The sequence below is a fragment of the Ursus maritimus genome, unplaced genomic scaffold (genome assembly GCF_017311325.1).
Source record: "Ursus maritimus isolate PB19 unplaced genomic scaffold, ASM1731132v1 scaffold_21, whole genome shotgun sequence".
Lineage (NCBI taxonomy): Eukaryota > Metazoa > Chordata > Mammalia > Carnivora > Ursidae > Ursus > Ursus maritimus.
The window spans coordinates 573,783-597,985 of record NW_024424564.1 but is presented as its reverse complement, the minus strand read 5'-3'; the positions used below and the strand labels follow the sequence as shown (position 1 = coordinate 597,985).

The 24,203-nt window shown below is 47.4% G+C and overlaps 1 protein-coding gene, 1 long non-coding RNA gene and 1 other non-coding gene across 5 annotated transcripts; 1 reads left to right on the top strand and 2 right to left on the bottom strand.

Moving 5' to 3' along the window:
- The first annotated feature begins 7,286 nt into the window (after positions 1 to 7,286).
- On the top strand, positions 7,287 to 16,980 carry RNF41 (ring finger protein 41). 2 transcript variants are annotated; one of them, XR_005836649.1, is made up of 6 exons: positions 7,287 to 7,399; positions 10,687 to 10,958; positions 11,692 to 11,827; positions 12,219 to 12,322; positions 13,163 to 13,683; positions 14,643 to 16,980. XR_005836649.1 is itself a non-coding variant. In XM_008712301.2 (5 exons), exons 1-5 carry the CDS (start codon positions 7,310 to 7,312, stop codon positions 13,512 to 13,514), a joined length of 954 nt encoding a protein of 317 aa, XP_008710523.1. In that variant the 5' UTR covers positions 7,287 to 7,309; the 3' UTR covers positions 13,515 to 14,535. The 2 variants fall into 2 exon arrangements, 1 of the variants encoding a protein (XP_008710523.1); XM_008712301.2 differs by lacking the exon at positions 14,643 to 16,980 and having other exon boundaries at positions 13,163 to 14,535.
- On the bottom strand, positions 7,393 to 24,005 carry LOC103656129. Of its 2 annotated transcripts, none has more exons than XR_005836650.1 (3): positions 23,848 to 24,005; positions 22,977 to 23,178; positions 7,393 to 8,044 (listed from the first exon to the last, which is right to left on the bottom strand). It is a non-coding gene; the product is annotated as an uncharacterized LOC103656129 (long non-coding RNA). The 2 variants fall into 2 exon arrangements; XR_566550.2 differs by lacking the exon at positions 7,393 to 8,044 and adding an exon at positions 14,548 to 15,031.
- Positions 23,204 to 23,285, bottom strand: TRNAS-CGA. The gene has a single exon. It is a non-coding gene; the product is annotated as a tRNA-Ser (tRNA).
- Positions 24,006 to 24,203: the final 198 nt, after the last annotated feature.

The following is a 24,203-nucleotide window of genomic DNA, read 5'->3' as shown; positions in this document are numbered from 1 at the left end:
CTGTCTTGTCCATACATGACTCTATGTACGGCAATGAAGGTGAATTGAAAGAATGGGGGAGAGAAAAGTGGGAAGAGAGGCTAGTAATTACATTCTCTCAGTCTTTTAAAATGAGAATGTAGTCATATATTACTTGTGAAAAAAGGAAGGCTAAGAAATAAAGCAAAGCAGGGCACCTGGGTGGCTCAGTTGGTTAAGTGGCTGCCTTCGGCTCTGGTCATGATCCCAGGGTCCTGAAATCGAGCCCCAAGTTGGGCTCCTTGCTCCGCGGGAGTCTGCTTCTCCCTCTCCCTCTGCCCCTCCCCCCCTGCTTGTTCTCTCTCTGATAAATAAATAAAATCTTAAAGAAGATTAGTAACTCTAAAAATAAAAAAAAAAAGATTAGTAACTCTACATTAGAGAAACCTTTCCAGCAGCACTTAACCAAAGGATCAGAGTTATGTCACCGGCCGGGAAAGGTGCAAATCAACATGTGCTCCTGGTGTGATATATTAAGAATACAGTATTACTTCGTGACATTTTCCCCCATTTGAACCCTGAATTTAATAATGAGGAAACATCAGACAAACCCACCCTGAGAGACCTTCTCATTATACTGGCCTGTATTCTTTTTTTTTTTTTTTAATAAATTTCTGGTTTTTTTTAAGATGTTATTTATTTATTTGACAGAGAGAGAGGGAGAGAGCACAAGCAAGGCAGAGGGGTAGAGAGAGAGAGGGAGAAGCAGCCTCCCCACTGAGCAGGGAGCCTGATAGGAGACTCAATCCCTCCTGGGATCGTGACCTGAGCTGAAAGCAGATGCCCAGCTGACTGAGCCATCCAGGCGCCTGTATACTGGCCTGTATTCTTAAAAAATACCAACGCGGGGCGCCTGGGTGGCCCACTCGGTTGAGTCCCTGCTCTCGTGATCCCAGGGTCCTGGGATGGAGCCCCGCATTGGGCTCCATGGGGACCCTGCTTCTTCCTCTCCCTCTGCCTGCTGCTCTCCCTGCTTAAGCTCTTTCTCTCTCTGTCAAATAGATAAATCTTTAAAATGTAAATTTAAAAAAAAAAATCAAGGTCATGAAAGACCCAAAAGCATTAGTAATTTTTTCAGATTAAAAGAGTTTAAATGGGCTCCTGGGTGGCTCAGTTGGTTGAGCGTCCAACTCTTGATTTCTGTTCAGGTCCTGATCCCAGGGTCAGGGCCGTGAGAGTGAGCTGTGCATGGGAGTCCGTGCTCAGCAGGGAGTCCGCTTGAGATTCTCTCCCTCTGCCACTCTCCCCTGCTCGCACGTTCTCTCTCTCAAATAAATAAAATCTTTTAAAAAAAGTAAATAAAAGTTTAGAGAAGCTTAGCCACTCAGTGCAACACATAGTCTTGAATGTTCTTTTGCTAAAGGAGATTATTGGGACAAGTGGCAAAATTGGAAGAGGGTTTGTAAATAATAGTATTATGTCAATGTTAATATCTTGATTTCTATAACTTTACTATCGTTATATAAGAATTTTTTTGTTTTTTTAAAGATTTATTTGACACAGAGGTCGGGGGGAGAGAGCCAGCATAACCAGGGGGAGCGGCAGGCAGAGGGAAAAGGCAGACTCCGCACTGAGCAAGCCCTGATGTGGGGCTCGATCCCAGGACTCTAGGATCACTACCCGAGCCGAAGGCAGATGCTTAACCGACTGATCCCCCCAGGCGCCCAGAGAATGTTCTTTTTAGGAAATACACAATGAAGTTATTTAGGGATAAGGGCATCCAGGGTATAATTTTTTCTCAGGAGTTCAGAGAGTTTTTATCTATTCATGTATATAGAGAGGGATTATAAAAAATGTGGTAAAACGTTAACATTTAGGGAATCTAGATGAAGGGTATATGGGATCCTTTTACTATTTGTGGAACTCTTCTGAGAGTCTGAAAGTGTCAAAAGATTTTTTTAAAAAGATTTTGTTTATTTGAGAGAGAGCGAGAAAGAGAGAGAGCACAAGCAGGGCAGAGGGGTAGAGGGAGAGCGGGAGAAGCAGATCCCTGCTGAACAGGGAGCCCGATGAAGGACTCGATCCCAGGACCCTGGGATCATGACCTGAGCGGAAGGCAGACACTTAACCAACACTTAACCAACTGAGCCACCCAGGCACCCAAAATAAAAGATCAAAGCGTATAAATGGATGTCAACAAAGGAAATCCTTCAGATACTCCCATAGCTTTCAGGTTAATTCTGAGTCTAGTGCAGTGTCCCAGGGCCTTCCGTGCTTGGCTCCTGCTGGCCTCTCTGTGCACATCTTCCAGCATTATCTCTGCACCAACCCTTAGCTGACTTCTTGCTTCTTGCTTCATGCTATTTTGTCTACCTAGAAGACCTGTGCCCTGCTCCATGGTGCTAACTCCTCATTTTTTAAACCAGTGGTTCTCAGCCAGGGGTGATTTCGTCCCACCGAGGATATATGCCAATGTCTGGAGACATTCTGGGTGTCACAGCTGGAGAACTGCTACCAGCTTCTAGTGGGTGGAGGCCAGGGATGCTGCTAAACCTTCTTCAGTGCGTAGGCCACCCCCCCCCACAAGGAATTTTCTAGCCCAAATGACTGCAGTGCTGTGGTTGTGAACCTTTGTTCTAAACCTGTTGTGAGAGCCATTTCCAGGAAGTCTTTCTGACCATCCCCAGTCTGATTTAGAACTCCCTCTTTTTTTTAATTTAAATTCAAGTTAGTTAACATATAGCGTAGTCTTGGTTTCAGGAGTACAATTTAGTGATTCATCACTTACGTATAACACCCAGTGCTCATCACATCAAGTGCCCTCCTTAATGCCCATCACCCAGTTAGCCCATCCCACACCCACCTCCCCTCCAGCAACTCTCAGTGTGTTCTCTATAGTTAAGGGTCACTTACGGTTTGCCTCCCGCTCTGTTTTTATCTTATTTTCTTTTTCCTTCCCTTCTCCTATGTTCATGTGTTTGGTTTCTTAAATTCCACATGTGCGTGAAATCATATGATCTTTGTCTTTCTCTGACTTACTTTGCTTAGCATAATACACTGTAGTTCCGTCCACATCGTTGCAGCTGGCAAGATTTTGTTCTTTTTGATGGTAGAACTCCCTCTTCTGTGTTCCTCTAATACCTTGTGCTTGCCTCCTCGTCACTTACTCACAGGGACTAGGTTTCATTAGGCTTACCGATGCACAGCTAGTACTCAGTAAATGTCTGTTAACTGAATACTGTGTAGGTTGTTTTACAGTACGGCTTTTTGACTAAACTTTTAAAAACCAGGTTTAAGGGGTGCCTGGGTGGCTCAGTCGGTTGAGCATCTGCCTTTGGCTCAAGTCATGATCCCAGGGTCTTAGTATCGAGCTCCTCGTTGGGCTCCCCGCTCTGTGGGGAGCCTGCTTCTCCCTCTGCCCCTCCCCCGCTCATGCTTTTTTTCTCTCTCTCAAATAAATAAATACAATCTTAAAAAAAAAAAAAAGTAAAAATGAAATAAAATGAAAACCAGGTTTAAGATTAAAGGAAAACATTGATCTAAATTTGTCCTTCACTGTCTGACTTCTGATATTAATGTGCCGTTTCTTTGCTGCTTTAGAAGCCAGGGTTCTTTGGGCTGTAAGGTGGAGAAACCCAACTGGAAGCAGCATCAGCAAAAAGAGGGTACTAAGGTGTTTCACAGAAACTAAAGACAGGAAGGCCTTGGGGACAAACCAGGCACTGGAAGCCTCAGGACTCTTTCCATCTCTCATCTGAGCTTTTCTCACTGTGTCTGTTCCAAGCTTTTCTTTCCATCTGTAGATTTTTGTCTTCCTCAGTCCACAGGACAACCAGAAAAAGAACGACTTAACTTTCTTGGTGTTCAGCTCAATTAAATTCTCGGGGATAGGATCCGTTGGCCCCACTTGGATAGGATAACCCTTTGCCCAATCAGTTGTAGCAAGTACTAGTGGGGCAACTCCCACCGGAGCCACGTGGATGAGAGAGAAAGGAGCATAAGCGCTGGAATGTGGCCGCTGGGGGACCAGTGCCATGGGGCCCTCTGCAGCTCTCAGTAATTACAGTACACGGAACAAAGACACCGTGGGCTGCTCTCATTCCCTTACCACTATCCTCATTGTTCAGTGCGGTGCGACAAGGAGAATCACAGGGACCTTAGTTCTGGGTTTTATATTTTCTTGTGTTATTGCTTCAATATTACCATTCATGTACTCACTGTTGATAGATCCAGGAGAATTACACCCTTTGCTTCCATTTTTTCCCCTATTATGTTGGTCTTGGAACAAATCAGTGGTCTGAGGGGAGACACGTACATGGTCGGTATCCCCCTCCCCACCCCATTTTATAGGCGATAGTCTGGCCAAGGTGGTTTACAGTGACAATTTCAGAGGATTGTTTATAAGCTTTAGGCCCTAGAAAAGGAGGAACAAGTATATAGAGAAATGGTCGTGCTAGAGGTCAGTATAAATGAAGCACCGTCATGGGGTATCATTGTTCCTGTATAAAATGGGTAAAGAAAGATTTCTTGTATCTGTTAGCCTTGTGGGGTTTTTTGGTTTGGTTTGGGTTTGTTTGTTTGTTTTTTGTTTTTTAAGTAATTCCACACCCGTTGTGGGCTCGTACTCACAACCCCGAGATCAGCAGTTGTTTCCTCTACCAACTGAGCCAGCCAGGCATCGCCAGGATTTTTCTCAATCCAAAGAGACAAAAAGCCAGCTCAAACTAGCCTACACGTAATATGAGAATTTGGTGGTTCGTGTAACTGATGTTCAAAAGGTGATTGTGGCTTCAGGCATCACTGAATCCAGGACCTCAAATGATCTCAGCTGAATTGTCTCTCAGCTCTGCTTGCTTCTTTTTTTTTTTTTTTTTAAGATTTTATTTATTCATTTGACAGAGAGAGAGGGAGCACAAGCAGGGGAAGCGGTAGAGGGAGAAACAGGCTCTCCATTGAGCAGGGAGCCCCATGTGGGGCTAGATCCCAGGACCCTAGGATCATGACCTGAGCCAAAGGCAAGTGCTTAACCGACTGAGCCACCCAGGTGCCCCTCAGCTCTGCTTTCTTCATCAGGCTCTCCTCATTAATGGCAGAAATGATCTCTAACCACTCTGGGTTGTACATTGTGTCAGCTGTGCAGCCCTAGGGGAAAGAGCCACCCTTGAGAGCTCCATGGAAGTGCCAGGCATCACTGTCGCTGTCCTGGGTGGGTCACATGTCCCCAAGGAAGCCGGCTATGATTCCTAAAGGAAAACTGGTGCTATTTACAGAAAATGGGATGTTAGGTGAAATAGGAGACGTCCACTATGTCCTCACTGCTAAAACTCCTAGTGAAAGCAACATTTGAACACACCACACGTTTTATTGATTCGTAAGGACCTAGGCTTGGTATGTTGGATGCAGAACCTAAGTTTCTGCTCTTAAGGAATTTTTATTTTTATTTATTTGTTTGTTTGTTTATTTTTAAGTTTTAATTTATTTATTCATTTTAAGTAATCTCTGCACCCAGCGTGGGGCTCAAACTCATGACTCTGAGATCACGAGTCGCATGCTCTACTGACATAGCCAGCCAGGCACCCCTGCTCTTAAGGAATTTTTAATCAAGTAGTAGAAATTAAACATATATATAAATAGTGATTATTCTCATGTGTTGAGTGCCTACTATAGGCCAGTAGGCACTTTGCTAAATGTGTGCTTTGTTCTGTTAAGATTTATTTGTATATTTTAGAGAGAGCACGTGCTAGCAGGGGGAGGGGCAAAGGGAGAGAGAGAAGGAGAGAAGCGGACCTCCTGCTGAGCTTGGAGCCCAACGCAGGGTGATCTCATGACCCCGAGACCATGATCTGAGCCGAAATCGAGAGTCAGACCCTCAACTGACTGAGCCACCCAAGCGGCCCTAAATGTTTTATATATATTAGCTCTTTGTGGATAACGCTGTGAAAGTTGCTTCTATTATTATTTATACCCATTTTATCTATTTTAAAAAAATAAACAAACAGGCTTAGGAAGTTGATGTAGCCTGTCCAAGGTCACATAGGTAGTGAATAATAGCCGGTGAATCCAGTCAGTTCTGACTCAGTCCAGTGCTGTACTTTAGCTTGCACTGACCTAGCAAGACCTTTCTTTCTTTTTTTTTTTTTTTTAATATTTTATTTATTTATTTGACAGAGAGACAAGCAGGGGGAGTGGGGGAGGAAGAAGCAGGCTCCCAGCAGAGGAGCCTGATGTGGGGCTCGATCCCACAACGCCGGGATCATGCCCTGAGCCGAAGGCAGCCGCTTAACGACTGAGCCACCCAGGTGTCCCGGAGCAAGACCTTTCTGCATCCCATTCTTTCTACCCTTTTAAGTCAGCGTGATTCTAAATTCCTGAGAACTATCCGATGCAGCTCATCTTTTCTAGGACCTCACTCACAGCTGATGGCTGGTCTGTGGTGTGGCCGCCCTTGAATTAGGTGCCCATCCTCAGTCCAGTTAGCCCACCAATTAGAAATCCACAGGAGGGTTTCAGTCACTGTGCAGTGACTTCTTTGGGTTTGACGCTTAAAAAGCCGAAGAAGAGGCCTGGCAGCCTCACTACTCTGAGTCCTTGCTCTCCTGAACTTCCCTTCTTTATCCTCATCACCACCACCTAAGTTCAGACTATCACCATCTCTCTCCTGCCTACACGCTCTTCCTGTCTCTAATCTCACCCCTGTTGACAGGGTGAAGAGCATTTCTATTGCATCATTGCTTTGAAGTCTTTCGGTGGTTTCCCATAGACTTCAGGATAAAGCCCAAACTCCTTACATAAGACTTCACATGGCCTGACCCTTGGTTGCCTCTCTAGCCACTCTCTCCTCCAGATCCTTCAGATTAGCCTTTTTCTGAAGCATTCAGGGTTCTTGAACCTATCGTATGTCCTCTTACTTCTGGGCTTTTAAATGTACAGTTTCATGTGCCTAAAGCCCTAATGCTAATGCCCCACCCTGCCCCCATCCCCAACACCTAGCTCCTCTTGCTTGTCCTGTTGATGACACCTGCTCCTGTAAGACTTCTCAGAATCTCCCTCTCTCAGCCTGAGTCAGGTATCCACATCTTTTGCCCTCATAATGCCCTGTCAAGGCATTTATCATTTCATATTTTAAACGTATGCTTATGTAGTATCTTCTCCCATTAGAATTAAGTTTCTGGAGTCAGATTTTCCCCCCCAAATGAGTAGCACATACCAGGCGCTCAATAAATAGTTGTTGAACAAATGAATGGATCTTGGTAGTGAGTTCAGACTGGCACATATTTGTGGCTTCTTTTGAACTGGCTGCTTTTTTTTTTTCCTCTTGCTCCTTCCAGGACCTGGGTTTCAGTGATGAGACATGGGGTATGATGTAACCCGTTTCCAGGGGGATGTTGACGAAGACCTTATCTGTCCTATTTGCAGTGGAGTCTTGGAGGAGCCAGTCCAGGTGAGTTGGTGTGATGGCAGTTTTGGTGGGGGCCATAGACGACAGTGGAGCTAATGAAAAATATTCATAGGTGATGGGACCAGTGGGGGAGTCACTGTGTTCTGGCTCCCCTCCCCCACCGCCTTGGCGCCACACGTACACAGACTAGAGGATTGGTGCAGAGGAGCAGTGGCGGCTGCAAAAGGAATAGGGCCTTCCAGAGTCTGTCTAGACGTAGATGCCACAGGAGTCCGGTGCTTCTGATTTTCTTCTGAGGTTGCGTGGAGATTTTTCTGCTGTAAAATGGTCACCTTTTTTTCTGTCTTCTGATAGTAGCTCAGGAACTTCCTTTCCTCTGCAGGGGCTCTGATGAGGTTCCATCTTCCTAGCTGTGATGAACTTCTGGACTTTCCTGATGAGTTCTCTCTCTGTGATGATGTAATGTTTCAGTTAATCAGCCGGTCTGCCCGCAGGCCTTTTCAGCCTGCTTGCTAACTAACAAACAGGGAGTGGGAACTGTATGTATTGTCCTGTTTTCTTCCTGGGATTTCTTAGAAAAACCACTTTTTGATGCAGCCGTGTACCCTGCATGTTGATACGAAAGCTGCCACCTTCATTAGGTCGTTTCTGTACGAGCCTTGCCAGACCAGAGTCGGTTGTATCTTCCTGGGGCAAGTATGAGGAGAAACTCATGATTAACAGGCAAGTGTCATGAGCGAGATGAATTCTTAGCCGTGGTATTCGTGGACATCATCCTGCATGGTTCTTACTGCCCGCCCTCTGTAAATACCAGTTAATCCTCTGGCACTCCTGGCTAGCCAGACCTAATCCCATTTTCCAAACCAGGCCACTAGTCAGTGAGGTCTCGTGGCCCTTCCCCCACTCACTGCTTCTACAGCTCCCAGGGGGCTCCTCTTGATCCTTTGAGTTTACTCTTACTCCAGTGTTCAAGCACCCAAAGGAGTGCAGATGCCTGAGCTGACTGAAAACCAGACTGCATTCCAGTGGCAGCTAGCCCTGGACCTAGCGCCTGTCTGGGCCTTCGCAGCCTACTGCCATTAGAAGCAGATTGGCTGGGGGTGGAGCATGCTCTCCCGGTGGTGTCAAGAGGTCATGGGCTGTGTCAGTTCCTTCCCTCCCCTGGCACTGTCATTTGAGGTGAGTCACGTGTGGAGAAGTCAGTGTTGGTTGGTGACAGTCTAAGTCAGGAGCCGCCCCCCACCTCCGCCTTCTGAGGAGCAGGTCTGGCAGACCTCAGGATGCCAGGTCACCAGATACGTATCTAAGGATGGAAGGCACCTGCTAGGAATGCTGATTTCCCTACATCATTTTTTTTTTCTAAAGTAATCTCTGCCCCCAATATGGGGCTCAGACTCACGACTCTGAGATCAAGAGTTGCACACTCCTCTGAGACAGCCAGGTGCCCCCCTACATCATAATTTCTGAAGAGGCAATAAATTCGTTTGCTTCAGAAATCAAGCCAGTATAAAAAGGCATACAGTGAGAACTCTTATTCCATCCTCGTCCCAGCCCGTGCAGTCCCCCCCGATAGTTAACTCTTTATAGTAGTTTATTTGTCTAACTTTTCTTACACAGAGCATAGCACATTCTGTATATTTTTGCAGGAGTGGCAGGATCAGGATCGGATGGGATGGTCATGAGAGAGGTGACAGTTGGGATGAGATCTGAGTAATAAGGGGACGTTCATGCTGAGCTTTAGAGGAAGAGCATTTCAGGCAAGGAGGAGCAGCAGAAGCCAAGGCCCTGAGGCAGGAGGGAGCTGGATGTAAACAAAGAACAGAAAGGAGGCCAGACTGGCCTGAACACAGTGCTGGGAGCGCCGCGTGAGGTGAGGAGAGGTCAGAGGCACAGGGCCAGATCCAGCAGGACTTTATAGGTTCCAAGTAGGAGTTTGGATTTATTTTAAGTACAGTGGGAAGCCATTGTAAATTTTAAGCAGGGGAGTGATAAGATCTAGTTTTCATTTTGAAGTGATCACTCTGGCTGATGAAGGTAGACTGAATTATAAAGGGGTGGGGTAGAAGTAGGAAGGCCAGCTAGAAGACACACTTAATAATGTAGGTGAGAGATGATAACTTGAACTGGGTTAGTGGCAGGACAGATGGGGAAAAGTGGACAAATTTCAGGGTTGTTGTTTTTTTTTTTTTTTGAGATAGGGTCTGTAAAGATTTTTTTTTTTAAGATTTTATTTACTTGATAGCACAAATAGGGGGAGCAGCAGGCAGAGGGAGAAGCAGACTCCCCACTGAGCAGGGAGCCTGATGCGGGGCTTGATCCCAGGACCCTGGGGTCATGACCTGAGCCGAAGGCAGATGCTTAACCGACTGAGCCACCCAGGCACCCTGAGAATGAATTCTTCCCTTACGAGGCCTTTCTGTGTTTCCAGTCTTTAGTGTCTGTGAACATCTCGAAGGCAGAACCTGTCTTTTGTATCTTAAGCACCTAGCAGAGTGTTTGGGACATAGTACGCCATTTATTCATCAACTGCTAAGTGTCTAATGTGTTTCTCCCATGCCAGAAGCCAGATGGTGTCTCCACAGAAGCCTGGGAATCCTCTCACTTTGAGGGATTAACTTTAGAGGTTATCTGAGTTATCAAGGAAGTAAGCTGAAATATGATCTTTATGAAACTGAAAAGAATGTGATTCTGTGAGAAAATGGCCTTGTTTTGGAGGATAGGCCTTGCCATTAGGATTCAGGGCAATGCTTCAGGTCACCCCTCGTAAGATAGGAACTTGGGCCCCTACAGAGAGGACTTTGAACCTCTAACCAGAGTTCCAGGCTTTTGTTTTGCTTTGCTTTTTTACATTGCATTTTTGCCAGTAAATCTCTTCCCTGTGTTCTCTCTACTAATCCTTCAAGACCCATATCAAATTCTGTCCTCTCCATAAATACCTGCCCTCACTGACCTAGCCTAGAAAGATCTCATCCTCCTCTGGACTTTGGCAGTTACTGTGTATGCAGTCCAGTTGGCAATTAATAATTGACTGCCTTATGTCATTCCTCCTGTTGTCGTGGAATATTATTTATACCTCTTATTGTTATATAACTTCTTACTTGTTTGTCTTATGTCACAATCCATTTGGAATCTTGAGCGCAGGAAATCTCTCTGAACCCTGTCCCTGCACAATGCCTTGTCCATGGCGCATCTGTACTTTGCCGTGACCCCAGGGACCTCTGGTCTCGGAAGCTGCTCAGACGCTTGAGTGGCTTTGCAGAGTTATCGTATTCAGGCTCTTAGCTCCTGCTAATTCTCTTGTGCCCCCTTTACCCTGCCTTTCCTTCTAGGCACCTCACTGTGAGCATGCTTTCTGCAATGCCTGCATCACCCAGTGGTTCTCCCAGCAGCAGACGTGTCCGGTGGACCGTAGCGTGGTGACGGTCGCCCACCTGCGCCCGGTACCTCGGATCATGCGGAACATGTTGTCAAAGCTGCAGATTGCCTGTGACAACGCTGTGTTTGGCTGTAGTGCTGTTGTCCGGCTTGACAACCTCATGTCTCACCTCAGTGACTGTGAGCACAACCCCAAACGGCCTGTGACCTGTGAACAAGGCTGCGGGTGAGATCACTTCCCTTCCTCTGCCCCGCACAGATAAGGGCCTTCCGGCGTATGGCCCCCAACCCCCCATACTCCCCGTTCCCACTCCCCCGTCTCCGGATCCCCTGCTCACCAGCTCAGGAGGTCTCCTCTGAATGTACGCAAGGAGTGTCCTTGGCCTCCCTGGCTCCCCGCCCCAAGATCTTACTTCCGTGTTGCTTTTCAACTGTGGTCTTTTTGCTTGTGCTTTAATAAAAGAAAGGAGGCAAAAATTCCCAGTCTGTGTGCTAATACTAAGGACTGATTGCCTTTATTCTTCCCTGTCAGCCTGGTACTCCTTTCTCTTTGTCAGATTGACTGCTCTAATTTCTAGGCTTCTCATATTTCCTCCTGCCCTGGCTTTTTGCTTTCTTTGGGGTGTGAAGTATTTGATTAAATGCTGCTAGCTAGGGCTATGAATGTAGGGCGTCTCAGAAGGAATGAGTGCACGGGCAGAATCTGTAGGAAGAAAAGAGCCATGTGGTAGATGAAACACTGTCTTAGAAAGGGAAAGAGGCCCGGAGAAAGTAGAGAGCAAAGGAGTAGGGGCAGGGGTGGGGGGAGCTGGGGAGAAGGAAGTGAAGGGAATAAAGAAGAGGGGGGCCCAAATATTCAAAATAGGGGCTAGAGGAAAGCCCCTTGGGCAATTTCCTGCCTTCGCCCTCATGTCCCATTGAACGGTCCTGTTCTGCTTTTCTCCCACCCTGGGCGGCAGCCTGGAGATGCCCAAAGATGAGCTGCCAAACCACAACTGCATTAAGCACCTGCGCTCGGTGGTGCAGCAGCAGCAGACGCGCATCGCAGAGCTGGAGAAGAGCTCGGCCGAGCACAAGCACCAGCTGGCGGAGCAGGTAGGCCCTGGAGAGCGCGGGACAGGACCCGTCCCTATGCGGAGAGGTGCAGAGAACAGCTGTGGAACTGCCTGTGTGTGCGTGCGCGCCCGTGCGCCTGGGTGCGTGGATCCTCTGCCTGTGGCTTGGTAGGGAATCAGATTGGAGGTCTTCTCCCTTTCCTTCAGTGTCATTCATTGACCTGACGTTATTAAATGCCTCCTCTAAGAAGGTACTCTGCTAAGCACTAGGGATACAGCTGTGAATGAGACAGTCACATCCCCATCTTCGTGAAACTTACAGGTCTGGGTGTTCCCCAGATCCCTCAGTTGCCCTCCTTCGAAGACAAACTTTTGTTTTTCATTTGTTGTCTGCCCTGACCATCATCCCTGATGATTCTTCGCTCCCACAGAAGCGAGATATCCAGCTGCTAAAGGCATACATGCGTGCGATCCGCAGTGTCAACCCCAACCTTCAGAACCTGGAGGAGACAATCGAATACAACGAGATCCTAGAGTGAGTGTCACTCAGGACAGGAGTCACTGTGCTCCACGTCCTGGCACCGAGCCCTGAAAGGAGGAGGAGCAGGGGGTGGCAGAAGGGGGGTGATAAGAGGGCTGGGCTGGGGCCACCGCTTTTCAGACGTTGGGATGAAGGACAGGGACAGAGAAGAGGATGAGTTTCAGCCCCACTGTACCACTGTAGGCTCTCTTATTCTTTTGGGTGGATGGAAGGGAAAGCTTACCCAAGTCTGCCGTTGATCCAGACTTCAGTGAGTACCCACACGTGCAAAGCCCTGTATTAAAGGCTGTGGAGTGCCAGGAGGACCAAGAAGAAAGAGATTGTCTCTGTCGTCAGGTAGCTTACAATCCAGAGAAGAGAGTGAATGCAAATCCGGGAGAGTGATCTAAACCGCAGCATCAAGAAGCAAAGTCTAAAGTCCCTCTCCGTGCTGGAGTCCCGTACAATTCACAGACTAAGTTCTAAGTGTGAATCAGGATATATAGTGCAAACAGTGCTGCGCGGGACCCAGCGTAGAGGAACCATTGCTTCATCCAGTACACGTTTGTTGAGCACTTAGTACGTGCCAGGCACTGTATGTGCTAAGTATTGGGATTTTTCAGAAAAATGACAGAAACTCTTCACTTGGAGAGTTGAATCTGGTGACTTGTAGTGACTCACATGGGACCAACTAGGGAAAGATTTGGAGTTTCTGAACCAGGGGTGGAAAAAGGAAGATGGAAGATCCAGGGCTAAGCCGAGCACAGAGGGGTGGTCACTCCTAACTGGAGAAAACGCCAGTGCAGGAAAGGGGGGATGAGCTGGGAATGACCATCTCCCACCCGCTCCACACAGGTGGGTGAACTCCCTGCAGCCCGCAAGAGTGACCCGCTGGGGAGGGATGATCTCGACCCCAGATGCCGTACTCCAGGCTGTAATCAAGCGCTCCCTGGTGGAGAGTGGCTGTCCGGCCTCTATCGTCAACGAGCTGATTGAAAATGCCCACGAGCGGAGCTGGCCCCAGGGTCTGGCCACCCTGGAGACAAGACAGATGAACCGGCGCTACTACGAGAACTACGTGGCCAAGCGCATCCCCGGCAAGCAGGCCGTCGTTGTGATGGCCTGCGAGAACCAGCACATGGGCGATGACATGGTGCAGGAGCCGGGGCTTGTCATGATCTTCGCGCATGGCGTGGAAGAGATATAGGAGTCTCGACGGGCTCGCGGGAAGGGACGGCGAGCAGAAAACCCACCACTCCAGCAGCTGGCCCCTGAGTCCTCCCTCCTCTCCACAATACTGTGGCCTACACGTGGGCCGCACGTTTCCCTCCTCTTCTGGCCCTGAAGGGCCCAGGGCACTTTGCTCAGCCTTTCAGGTGGGAAACCCAGATTCCTTCCTTTTGCCTCATTTCTTCCCCTAAGATGTCTGTAAATTTTCAGTCAGTTTGGGGAAAGTCCCCACCTCTATATCTGTTTTCCTGCCTAGGGTCCCTGGTTGTAGATATTTTAGAAAGCACAAAGAATTCATTTTCTCTAGAGGATCGGTGGAGCGAGGACTGTCTGATCGTTCCCCCTCCTCCCAAACCAGGGAATCGGAGCGGGCAGGCGTGTTGACGCTAAACAGCATGAGAGGGCAGCTCTGGGGAGCAGACATCCTGAAGAAATGGTGAGGGTGGAGTCAAAAACCCTAGACGTAAGCAGTGAGGCCACTAACTGGCCCTGAGGGGAACTGATGGCCCTGAGGGGAAGACTGGACCTCTGTCCAGCCCACCTCGCCGTGCAGGCCCTGCTCGTTCTGCGGGCGTGCAGGCTGGGATGCCGAAATTTTCCGGATGAGCCCTGTTTTCCTACGTTTTCTCATAATTAGGGAACGACAGGGTTGGGGTGGGGGATTAGTCTGTTGGGGTGGGTGTGCTCAGCGAAAAGCAGCTCGCTCTGGCTTTTGCTGAGATCAGGTAGGCACTGCCTCTGGCAGATGGGCCGTGATAGTTCCACAGACCCCTCTCCAGCCCTGTGATTGTAACTAGTTATTTTGAGAATTTCCTTTGGCCATTGTTGTTTGTTTGTATTTCTCTCCCTCCCACTTTTTTTTTTTTTTTTTTTTAGAATGGCCTGGTTATGGCTACCCCGTTTTTCCAGCCCAGCCACATTGTTGGCAATCTAATTTATTTACTTTTTTTTTTTTTTTTAAGAAAGGAAAAAGAAAAAAAAATTAACAAAGCTCAAAACTTTCTTTTTGATGTTCCTGTTGTGGGGATTCTGGATAGGGCGGGACAGGGATGGGGGATCTCTTTTATATTTTTCCTTTTCAGCACAACCTTTGGCTTTAATATAGGAAGGGCCAAGGGAGTCCTCGGCTGAACCTTTGTCCGCCCCAACCCTCCATTACCCCATCTGAGATGAGGCGCTTCCTCTGTTCCAGTGATGGATGCGACAGTCCAGCATTGATGCCTGTGCCCTCTGGAGAACTTTGCTCCTAGCCCTTCCACGGGTCTCCTTGTAAAACTCTGTATTTATAGAGTATTAATTTTGAAGACATTTCCACCTCCCAATCTCCAGTTTCCTTGGAGATCCAGAATTGGATTCTAAGCTTCACCAGGCCAGGGGGGAGAGACATGATGTCTCTGTGTCTCTGAGTACAGGCTGTGCTCTGGTCTCACCCATGTGCTCTGAGGACTTCAGCTCCATTTTCGGCTACCCAGCATTCCTTGATCCCTGGGGTGGCTGGTAGAGTAAGAGAAGGGGCAGGATAGAGGGTGTGATTATTTTAATAGGCAGGTGGGAGTGGGGTGGAAGAGATCTGGCCATATAACAGCTTCTTCTCTCTTTGGAGTTTTATTCCAGGCCAGCTTGTTGTAGGTCTGAGGACTTGGGTCAGGGCTCCACTGGGAATGGGGAGGAGGGATACAGCTTGAAGGGAGTAGGGAACAGTCCTATGTTCCAGCTCCAGGACATTGTGCTCAGGAATTTGAAAACGCTGCTATACTTAGTCTGGCTACTACATTTCTTCCACTCCCCTCTGCCCCTGCCTGCCTTACCAAGGCCTATACCCTCCTGTCGTCACCCTCCGACGGAGCCAGGAAGCTCAGTCAGGGCTTCCCTCCCCTTTGCACTAGTGTCTCTGCGGGTTGCTGGTTGTGTTATATGTGCTGGTCCATGGTGTTAACTGCACTAATAATAAACCTTTTACTCAATTCTCAGTTCTTAATCCAACATCACTCCCTTTCTTGTGAAGCTTTCTTCTCTGCTTTGGCCTTTCTCTCACCTTGATTCCCCTTATTTCTTGCTTTATAACCTACCCCTGTCTCAGAACTAACCTCTGTTTTAGCAGGATGTCTGTCTGGGAGTGTGCACCTCACTTTTTTGCCCTTTATGCCCTCCTACCACCTTCCCTCCTGTCCCGTGTTCTGTAGCAGCCGACATGTTCTTGCCAGTGATCTGAACTGTGTTCTTTCCAGAGTTTGCCTTTGCCCCAAATTCCATGTCTTCCCTAAGTGCTCCTGGAGTTTTAGGACCCTTTCTACAGAAGATACGCATGCACCCTTCCCTTGTCCCACAAGCACCTTTGTTTTGGAATCTGGGATTCCATTGCCCAGTGTCTCCTAACTAAGAAAGTAAACACAAGGAAGGGAGCCTGGGGTGACTACACTGCTCTGGTGGTCAAATCTCGATAAAGCCTTACGTGGGCAGTCGCCGCCACCTGCCCCTCGGTCATGAGAAAAAGGAAATCTTTTCCCCCAGTAGTATATTTTAAATTGTGGATCATTTATGATGCACTTAATGTAAATCCATTAGCACTCTAGGTACTCTAGTGGGGCTAAAAAAAGCAAAAGGGCATAAGGACATTCCTGTGCCCACTGAGTCCGTTATGCTCGCATGCACAAGGTCTGAGGGCACATCACACTGCAGAGCGGAAGAGGCGATGTGTGTAGCATCTAGTACGTATGTAGTATCTAGAGACACCGGGGTGCTCTTTTTCCCTTGCAGCTCCTTCACAATTACTTTCAGAACGTGCTGCTCGTTCTTGTAAATGTCACAAGTGGTGCCAAATCTTTGTTTTGGGGTAGATTTGGTTTTGGGGAACATTATTCATTGAATATCTTCCGCAAGGAGCTCAGGTGGGGATGGATGTCGTGTAGCACGGTGGCACCGACTTTGAAAGAACTTATTCCATAGGGAGATAAATACATAATGGAATAAGACATAGTAATAATTGTGGTAAGCAGATCTACAAGCAGAATGTGAGCAGAGGGAAGATAAAAGCACTGACTCTGATGGGTACGAGGCAGGACTTGTTTCAGAGACGACGTATCTTTTCTGGATCAGAGGTTGGCAAACTAGAGCTCGAATCCTGCCGCCCGCTTTCGCAAACAGCGTTTTCCTGGAACGCGGCCATGCCCGTTTCCTTCTGTATTGTCTGTGGCTGCTTTTAGATTACAGCAGCGGAGCGGAGTAGTTCCACAGAACCATGACCCATAAAGCCTAAAACATTGACTGCTTGGCTCTGTAGAAAGTTCGCCAACCCATTCTAGACTTTTAACTTTGGGAGAATGGGCGGGGGAAGTATGAAGGTGGTTTTGATTTACTTCAGTATTTTAATTTGAAGAATCAGAACATTTTTCTACGTTGCTACCATAACAAATGCTTAAAATGAATCTGTATTCACATTTCTCCATTTGTCTCAAGAAAAGTACTTTTAATTAATTAATTTAATTTATTTATTTATTTGTGAGAGAGCACACAAGCGGGGAGGGGCAGAGGGAGAGGGAGAAGCAGGCTCCCCGCTGAATAGGGAGCCTAATGTGGGGCTCAATCCCAGGACCCTGAGATCATGACCTGAGCCAAAGGCAGACACTTAACTGACTGAGCCACCCAGGAGCCCAAGAAAAGTACTTTTAGAGCTAACTTTTGTCCAGCCCTGGATCTAGTCCAGGAAGCATGCATTACACCAGGTTATGTGTCTTAACTATCTTTTATACTTAAAAAAAAAAAAAAAGATTTTATTTGAGAGAGAGAGAGCAAGAGAGCACAAGTGGGGAGAAGAGGGAGAAGCAGGCTTCCCACTGAGCAGGGAGCCCGATGTGGGACTCGATCCCAGGACCCTGAGATCATGACCTGAGCCAAAGGCAGATGCTAAACAAACTGAGTCACCCAGGCACCCCACTTTTATACTTTCTTAAAAAGATATGATTTATTGAGGGACACCTGGGTGGCTCATTTGGTTGGGCGTCTGCCTTTGGCTTGGGTCATAATCCCAGAGTCCTGGGATCGAGTCCCGCATCAGGCTTCTTGCTCAGTGGGGAGCCTGCCGCCTCTGCCTCTCCCCCTGCTTGTGCTCTCTCTCTCTGATAAATAAATAAAATCTTTACAAAAATTTAAAAAGACTTTCATTTAAAAAAAATCTTATTTATTGAGAGAAAGCACGCGTAAGTTGGGGTGAGGGGCAGAGGGAGTGGGAGAGAGAATCCCAAACAGACTTCGCTGAGCGTGGAGCCTGACGGGCTCCATCTCAGGACCCTGAGATCATGACCCGAGCTGAAATCAATAGTTCGATGCTTAACTGACTGAGCTGCCCAGGTGCCCCATTTATACTCTCAATCTAGATTCCTGGAACAACCTTTTTTATAACAGTTATCTGTTGAAGAGATTGGGCCCATTGTCCTGGAGAGTGGTCTTTGGATTTGATTGATTGCTTCTTCGCAGTGCCCCTTAACTTCCTCTACCCCTGTTTTTACTAAGCAGAATTAGATCTAGGATCTGAGAGATGGAAGTTAGGCAGTTCTGGGGATAGAAGACATCACAGGAGAGATGTTCTTTATGTTGTGTAACATCAGGAGATAGGTCCAGATGTCCCACCATCAGCCTGATTTCTTCATTTACACTAGGGTTGTCGAGAGGTTTTTTAAAAGCTGGCTAAGTGCCCTGAAAGAAGGGGGCAGCGAGCAGTGCAGCTCAAGAGGCTCCTGCCACAGAAGAACAGGGGCCCCACATTGTCCAATCTTATTTTTCAAGAACCATTGGCCATCCTAATTTTAAATGTTAGCTCAATTTAAAAAAATAACTTGTGGCTGCCCCCAAAAATCTAGGGGCCATCAGTTTGCAGCCTCTGCTTTAGGTTTAGATCATAGCACGAATAAAAACAAGTGGAGGTGAGGGATATGTCGAAGAAGGAAGAGACTAGTGTCATCTGGAGCATTGAATTTGATGAAGGAAATAATGGGAAATAAGCGTAGATAAGACTAGAAAATTATTCTGGGGCCAATTCCTGGGGGGCTTTGAATACGTGGCAGGGAATTTGGACTTCGATTATAGTTTTACAAGTAAGTTTTTGACAAGGGGAGTAACTTCCAGCTTATGATTCTGGTGGCAATATTAAATAAGCTTTGCCCTAATTCATGCAATAGGTTTAGAGCTTGAAAGAGCAGGAGGACAAGAGACATCAGGGAAGAAAATAGACAGGCCTTAGTAAGTGACTAGATTGACTCAGCCAGCATGTATAGCATACCTGTCCCGTGTCACGTGTGCTAGGCATAGAAGATACACAAGTCATTGAGAAGTCTTTAAAGGAATTTGCGGTTTAGTAGGTGACATGCACTTGAACAAGGAATGGGAAATACAGAACAATACATTGCTAATAAGGATTCAGTACGATGGGACAATGAGGAGGAAAGGGGTCAACTACCTACTACCAATGGTGACATGCTGCTCAGAAGAATCCCTGAACTGAGTTCTGAACAGGTTCAGATACTGGCAGTGAGGAAAGGGCGTTGAGCATTTACTGTGAGTCGGGCACTATTTTAAGTATCAAATATTTCGACTTCCCAACAATTTTATTAAAAGGCGCTATTGCCATCTCCATTTTCTGTGTGGGGAAGCAGGCAATAAAATTCACATGGGTAAGGATCAGGGCTGGGATTTGAACCCAGAAAGTCATTGCAGAGCCTGAGTCCCTAACCGCTGCACATAACAAGAGGCACATAACCAAAGATGAATCACAGATAAAGGCTAAGATTTCTGGTCTCTGAGAATGAAAGACAGGGTCATTACTAACCTGAATAGGGAGGAGGAGAGGAGGAGCAGGTTTCGGGGTGAAGTAATGAGCTCATGTGGGGAACTTCGGGGTTAAAAATGCTCCCACATAAAGGTGTTTAGCCAGTAAATGGAAACGTGGATGTGGAGCTTAAAAGCAACAAGTTAGGGTTAAAGATGTGGCTTTGGGAGTTATCTGCCCAAAGGTGATCAAGAAATTCTAGGAATGAATGCAAGCGCTAAAAGGATAGGAGGAAGGCTAAGAATGGGACTTTGGGGAATTCCAGAAGTAATCTGGAACAAAATCTGAAAAATAGATGAATGATAAAGATGGCGAATGCCTCAGCTTTTTTAAATAAAAGTAATTTTGAAGGAATGATTTGTATGATACTAGGATTATGGTGTGTGTGTTTTGAGTACAGTTGACAAGTAATGAATCATTTAAATGTGGCTCGTAAACTAGCCATGAAGGAGTTCCAGAAATGTTTTGTGCAATGACCACATTCCTAAGATAAGTGTAGGTTGAGATAATTTCAGTTGAAGTCCTCTAATGATCACTGGATAAACTACAGAGATCCAGACCTCTTAACATTTGGAATAAGTCAGCAACGTGGAAGGGGACAATAAGTTCTTGTGTGCCAGATGTCCCCCACATTAGCATTTTAGTCACATAAAAGAATTTTAGTTAAGATCTAAGAATTTGTCGCTGAAAAGATCAGTATAGGGTGGCAATAGCTACTTGGCTATAAGGTGAAGGAGCTGCATGAGAGAAGGAATCAAGCTGTCACGTGGAGATGCTCAGCCTGAATAGATTGGGGGTATCTTGCTGGAAAGAATTAAGGATTTTTAAAAATGGGTGAGTTAGGCTCAGAGGAGCATGTGTGTGATCAGATAGGGCGTTGAAGTCCCTGGGCAGGGGAGCATGATGAAAGCAGTGTTGTAGAGCTCAGTGTGGTGAAACTGGGGCGCCTGGAAGGCCATTGTAACAAATTAGATGATGTGGTGGAAGAAGCAATGATTGATGAATATCGGGCATGGGAGAAAGAAGAATGCCAGATTAATTCTTAAAGTTGGAAACAATGGAATTGCAAGAACAGCATTAACAGAAGTGGGAAGAGTCAAGAATGTCATTCTGGGAAGGGAAGTTTTGTTTGCATTTTAGGTGATGTATGGGTAGCTGGAGGTATAGGACCACAGTTTGGCTTTGGATTTTTGTCTTGGGAAGAGGGAAAAGAATAAAGCTTTTGGCAGAATTCCACAGAAGGAGGGAGAAAACAAATGAGATGGAGAAACCATGTTCTAAGAGGAAAAACGAGAGTACAGTGTCTCTGAAGTCCAGTAAGAAATCAATGGTTCCAAACATAGCAAAGGTTTTTACAACAGGATATTAAGATAGTGTGAAGCTGGATGCCGAGAGTATACATTTTATTCAAAATAGAAGGAAGTAGGGGTTCCTGGCTGGCTTAGTGGAGCACGGGACTCCTGATTTTGGGGTTGTAAATTCGAGCCCCAAGTTGAGTGTAGAGACTACTTTAAAATCTAAAGAAAAAAATGGAAGTAGAAAACAACGTGATCATTTGGAATTGTCAAGTGAGGGTGTAATTTAGTTCTGATTTAATGGATTGATCCAGTGGGATAGAATTTGAACATGTCATGGAAGGATGTTAATGGAAGTTTCCTTAGGAGGTTGAAATGAGTAGGATCACAAGCCTAGGTGAAGGTAGCTGTCGGGCAGATGAGCAAAGTCAAACACCGAACCAGAAACTAAGGAATGCCTGGGGGGTACCTGATCGTAAAACCCAAGGAAATACATGAGGACAGAGGATTTGTTGAATGGAAGAGGAAAGGTAAAGGAATTGGGGAGTTGCGGTGGGCTGTGGGGATGGTAGAAATTTGAAATTATCTATTGTACATTAAGGATTGAAGCCGTGGACTCTCATCTATGACAGTTACAAAGGAAGCATTTGAGAGCGAAAGGTAGGATCTCCAAGTACCCAACAACCTCTGCTAGCTTTTGCGTCCAGGTCCTCCATTTTGTAAGCCACAGTGCCGCCTTCCCTTCGCAACACAGTTGTTGGTTGCCCTCTGCTGGTCAGTTTTGGTTTTGCCTCTCCAGACATTTAAGTCTGAGAGCATGCGCAAAATGGCACTTGGTAGGAAGCTCAGTACTGAGCCTGTTAAGGGTCTGTTCTTTCAGTACATACTCGATCACATCTGCGTATAAAGGCCTAGTAAAGGAAATACAGAACAAAACCAAAATACACAGTCCTGTCAAGAAGCTTATAGTCCAGCCTGAGTGAAGATTAAAATATGCATCCATAACTACTGTAAAAAATCCATTTACTCAACAAAGTTTATTTATTTATTTAATTTTCAATCGAGTGGCTTGTATTGTGCCATGAGTTGATGTTCTACTGGGGAAGAAAGACTTCACAAAACATGATTAGGGTATGGTGGGTGACGAGGGGTTAGAGATGACTTACCAGGAGAACCAAAACTGATGTGGAGGCTGAGTAGAAGGTGAGGATGGGAAAGATTGATTCAGGCAGAGAATAGCATGAACACAGACAAATACTATACCAGGAACTAAAAGAATGCCATTGGTTGGAAAGTAGTGAGTAGGAAAGAATGGTGAGTGAATAGGGACCAGGTCATGAGACACACAAAGCAGTCACGGAAGGGTTTAAGGTCTCGGCTACAATTGGATGCTTTACAACCTCCTTTCCTAATGACTCCAGTAAGTGGTTGGTCTAGCCTGCACGTACCCTGAGAAACGTGAACAGATCTAAGATCTATTTAGGAAGCCGAATATTACTTTTATTTTAATTAGTTCTTACAGAGGGGTGTCAAAGATGTCTTGCATGCAACCAAGTCGGTGGTGGTGGTAGAATGACTCCAGCTGGAGTAATCAAGAGCCTCAAAGAGGAAGGATAAAAGGATGTGCAGGATGGGAAGTTATAAATGATGGGAGTGCTGGGGTGGGAAGGAGACAGTGGCGGGGATGATCTCAGAAGAGCATGAGTAAGGGTACAAAGGCGGGAAACTGTAAAGTAGAAACGTGTAGAAAGCTCTGTGAATTACTCTTGAACTCCCTGCCCTATGGGAGATCCTTCTTGGAGAAAATGATGCTGTGTAAGATAATGAAATACAAAAAGAACATCCTCAACAAGTATCCTACATATTCCCCGTGATCAGAAATTGGGGGATAGGAAGAACCAGATAAGGTGAGTACAGGAGGGTTGGAGGTTAAAGAAGGAATTAATTCCCTAGCTTGGTTAATACACGGAGACTTTAGAACAGTACTTGGCACCTAATGAGCATTCAGTAAAAAGGATTATCTCCCCACACTCCAGCTAGATGTGTAGTGTTTACGTTTCAACAGGCTACTTCCTCCTAGCTCAGTGAGAGCCGAGATGAGCCGCCTCAAAGAAATCCAAATGAGAGAAATGCCTTTTCCTGGGTCTCAATTATAATCACACTCAGGTCATGAAATCCAGAGGTGCCCCCTTTCCTGGAAACTCTAATTTTGACTATTATAGCACAACAGGCATTCACATTTCCCAAAACCTACCCTTCTTCCACCAAATCCTTTGCCATTCCCTTCCCCAAGAATCAAACGTGTGCCAAAGCTCTAACAAACCTGAAGTTACAGAATTCGGAAAGTGCCTTGTGTCCTGGCCGCCAGTTATGTCCAATCCAGTTGTGCACGAGTAAGCCGCTCATGATCACCTCCGTCCCTCCCAATCCAGAGGTGAGACCTCTCGGCTTCTATTTCTGAGACAGAAAGGGAAGTGCACGAAAGACACGTGCGCGGGGCGGAGGGGGGGTCCCCTTTACGTATCCTGAAGGGGGGGGGAAAAAAGCGGCCGTCACGAACAGGATTCGAACCTGTGCGGGGAAACCCCATTGGATTTCGAGTCCAACGCCTTAACCACTCGGCCACCGTGACTTCCAAAACCGTGTCTGGCCGCGCGCTTACAGAAGGGGTCCGCATTGCGACCACGGACGGAGTGTGGCAATGGGAGGCCGGCCCCGACCCCATACACACACACCCTGTGACCCCCGCCCTCCGCCCCTTACCCCGCCTCTACGCCACTCAAAGGAACAGGCTGGTGGACCGGGTGACCCGGAGGGGGGGTCCTCCCGCCCAGACAAGTTTGGGGTCTCAAAGAGCGCAAAGCTATTTAGAAGGCGATGGCGGGGCCTGCAGAGTAGTCAGTTGGAGGGAAGGGGCTGGGCCCCAGGGTGGCGGCTAGAGGACTCCTCGGGTTAAGGAGTGACAGGGGGTGCTGAGGCAAGGTGTTAGGAGTGAGGGAGACTCAGAAAGAGTTGAAAAAGGGAAGTCCTGGGGATGGATGAAAGAAAGGAACTTCCTGGGGAAAGGGGTTTGGGGCTCCTTGGGATTAAGGGCTCCGTGGGGTCGGAAATGTGCAAGGTAAGGACCCCTCGGAGCTATGAGCTGGGGGTTCCTCCAGCGACGGACGTCGGCTTGGGGTAGGCTAGAGACGTACCCCACTCCCTGGGCTGAGCGGCCGAGGGAGGAAAGGCTTCGCGTCGGGTAGAGAACGATCTCAGGGGAGTGGGCGCCCCCTCCAGGAAGCAGCCGCCTTCCCAAAGCTCCCGCGGCCGCCGCCGCCGCCGCCGGGGAGGCCGCCAGGGTGGGTCCCGCGCCGGGAGCTTGGCCGCCGCCGTGCCCGACCGGTCGGCAGGGGGCGCTGCGCGGGCCGGGGCCGGCCCAGGCGGCGGGAGGCGGCGGCCGCGGCGGCGGGAGGCGGCGGGAGGCGGGCGGAGGAGGAGGCGGAGGAGGCGGGAGCTGAGCTGAGCGGGCAAGGCGGTGCGCCCGAGCCTTATAGAAGACAGCAAAAAG

Bases quoted from the DNA above. Each gene is read 5' to 3' on its own strand.
- RNF41 (XM_008712301.2), top strand. From the start codon at position 7,310: ATGGGGTATGATGTAACCCGTTTCCAGGGGGATGTTGACGAAGACCTT. The intron at 7,400-10,686 runs GTGAGTTGGTGT...CTTTCCTTCTAG, and splicing joins TCTTGGAGGAGCCAGTCCAG to GCACCTCACTGTGAGCATGC. The intron at 10,959-11,691 runs GTGAGATCACTT...CCTGGGCGGCAG, and splicing joins ACCTGTGAACAAGGCTGCGG to CCTGGAGATGCCCAAAGATG.